We start from the raw sequence: 1,286 nt of genomic DNA on the forward strand, positions 1-1,286 counted from the left end.
TATACCTGTGTATATTATAACATATGAAATATATATAAAAATTGTTATAAAAATATAAAAAAAAATTTTGCGCAAAATAATTAATGGAAAAAAAGAAAAAAGAAAAAAAAAAATGATGATCTATTTTGTTATAAATAAACTCGATAGAGTCAACGAAGAGTCGAGGAAACTCGTCAGCAAGCATTGACGAAAGAACCGCCAGAAATCTCATGGGAAAATACATTGGGCGCACCTAATGGTGTCCCATTCGACGAAGACACTAAAGAACTTCTTAAGAATTGCTTGGACGTTTCGATACCACCACAGACAACCATAACGGAGATCATCAAACGAAGTTCTACCTTTCCCATCAATTTTCCGATAAACACCGTAAGGTGTTCGGCCTTGAGAGACAAAGGTGTGAGTGCTGACGTATTGGAGGTTGGTATTAAAAAAAGATTAAGAAGATCAATTATTTTTTCTATTTAAATTCTAATTGAGATAAAAAAAAAATGATCTCACCTGTTATGGGGAAAATTAATTTACATATTTTATTAATTAATAATAATAAGAAGAAAATGTGTAATTTATTAAACGTAAAAGTTTCGTTTAACGAATTTTCATTGTTAACATATTTTATTAATTAAAAAAAAAATAATAATAATAATAAGAAGAAGAAAATGTGTAATTTATTAAACGTAGTTTCGTTTAACAAATTTTTATTGTTAAACTTGTCGTATAGTTTATATTATATTATTTTATTATTTATTATTTATTATTTTATTAGTTATATATTATATTATATTATATTAATAATAATAATAATAATAAATGTTAATTATATTATTTAATAAAATTAATTTTCAGTTAAATGCAAACTCAGCTTACCCGTTGATTCATGAAGCAATGTTACCGCTCATAGCAAGATGGTTAAAACACAAAAGACAATACGGTAGTGCGATAGAAAGAGTACTTTACAAAGAAATGGGTCTTATAGAATTGATTCAACGATTACTAGAAAAAAGGGCCGTAACTTTCGTCGACTCGCAGGATCATTACAAACTCATTGATGGAAAAACTGGTGTTAATGGTTGGGAAAGTGTTGGAACTGATTACGAAAAGGAACCATTGGTTAGTAAACAAATATTTATATAGTCTATATTTCATATCGATTATTTCAATATTCTCAAATATATTATATAGAATTAAAATTTATTTATACAAAATAATCCCATCAATTATATTAGCACATAAAGTATTCCTGTTATTTCTTATAATATAGAATAGTGTTATATACAAAACTTATA

The 1,286-nt window shown here is 26.0% G+C and overlaps 1 protein-coding gene across 1 annotated transcript in view; it reads left to right on the forward strand.

Moving 5' to 3' along the window:
• The window catches only part of LOC106788998, a gene marked incomplete in the record, with an annotated part of 47,295 nt that overhangs the window by 38,632 nt on the left and 7,377 nt on the right, over positions 1-1,286 (forward strand). Inside the window, 2 exon segments of the mRNA XM_014752773.1 lie at positions 148-420; positions 847-1,110. Of these exon segments, the coding sequence (XP_014608259.1) occupies positions 148-420; positions 847-1,110 (537 nt within the window).

The sequence above is a fragment of the Polistes canadensis genome, unplaced genomic scaffold, assembly GCF_001313835.1.
Source record: "Polistes canadensis isolate GaletaPanama2010 unplaced genomic scaffold, ASM131383v1 scaffold_160, whole genome shotgun sequence".
NCBI classification, from domain to species: Eukaryota; Metazoa; Arthropoda; class Insecta; order Hymenoptera; family Vespidae; genus Polistes; species Polistes canadensis.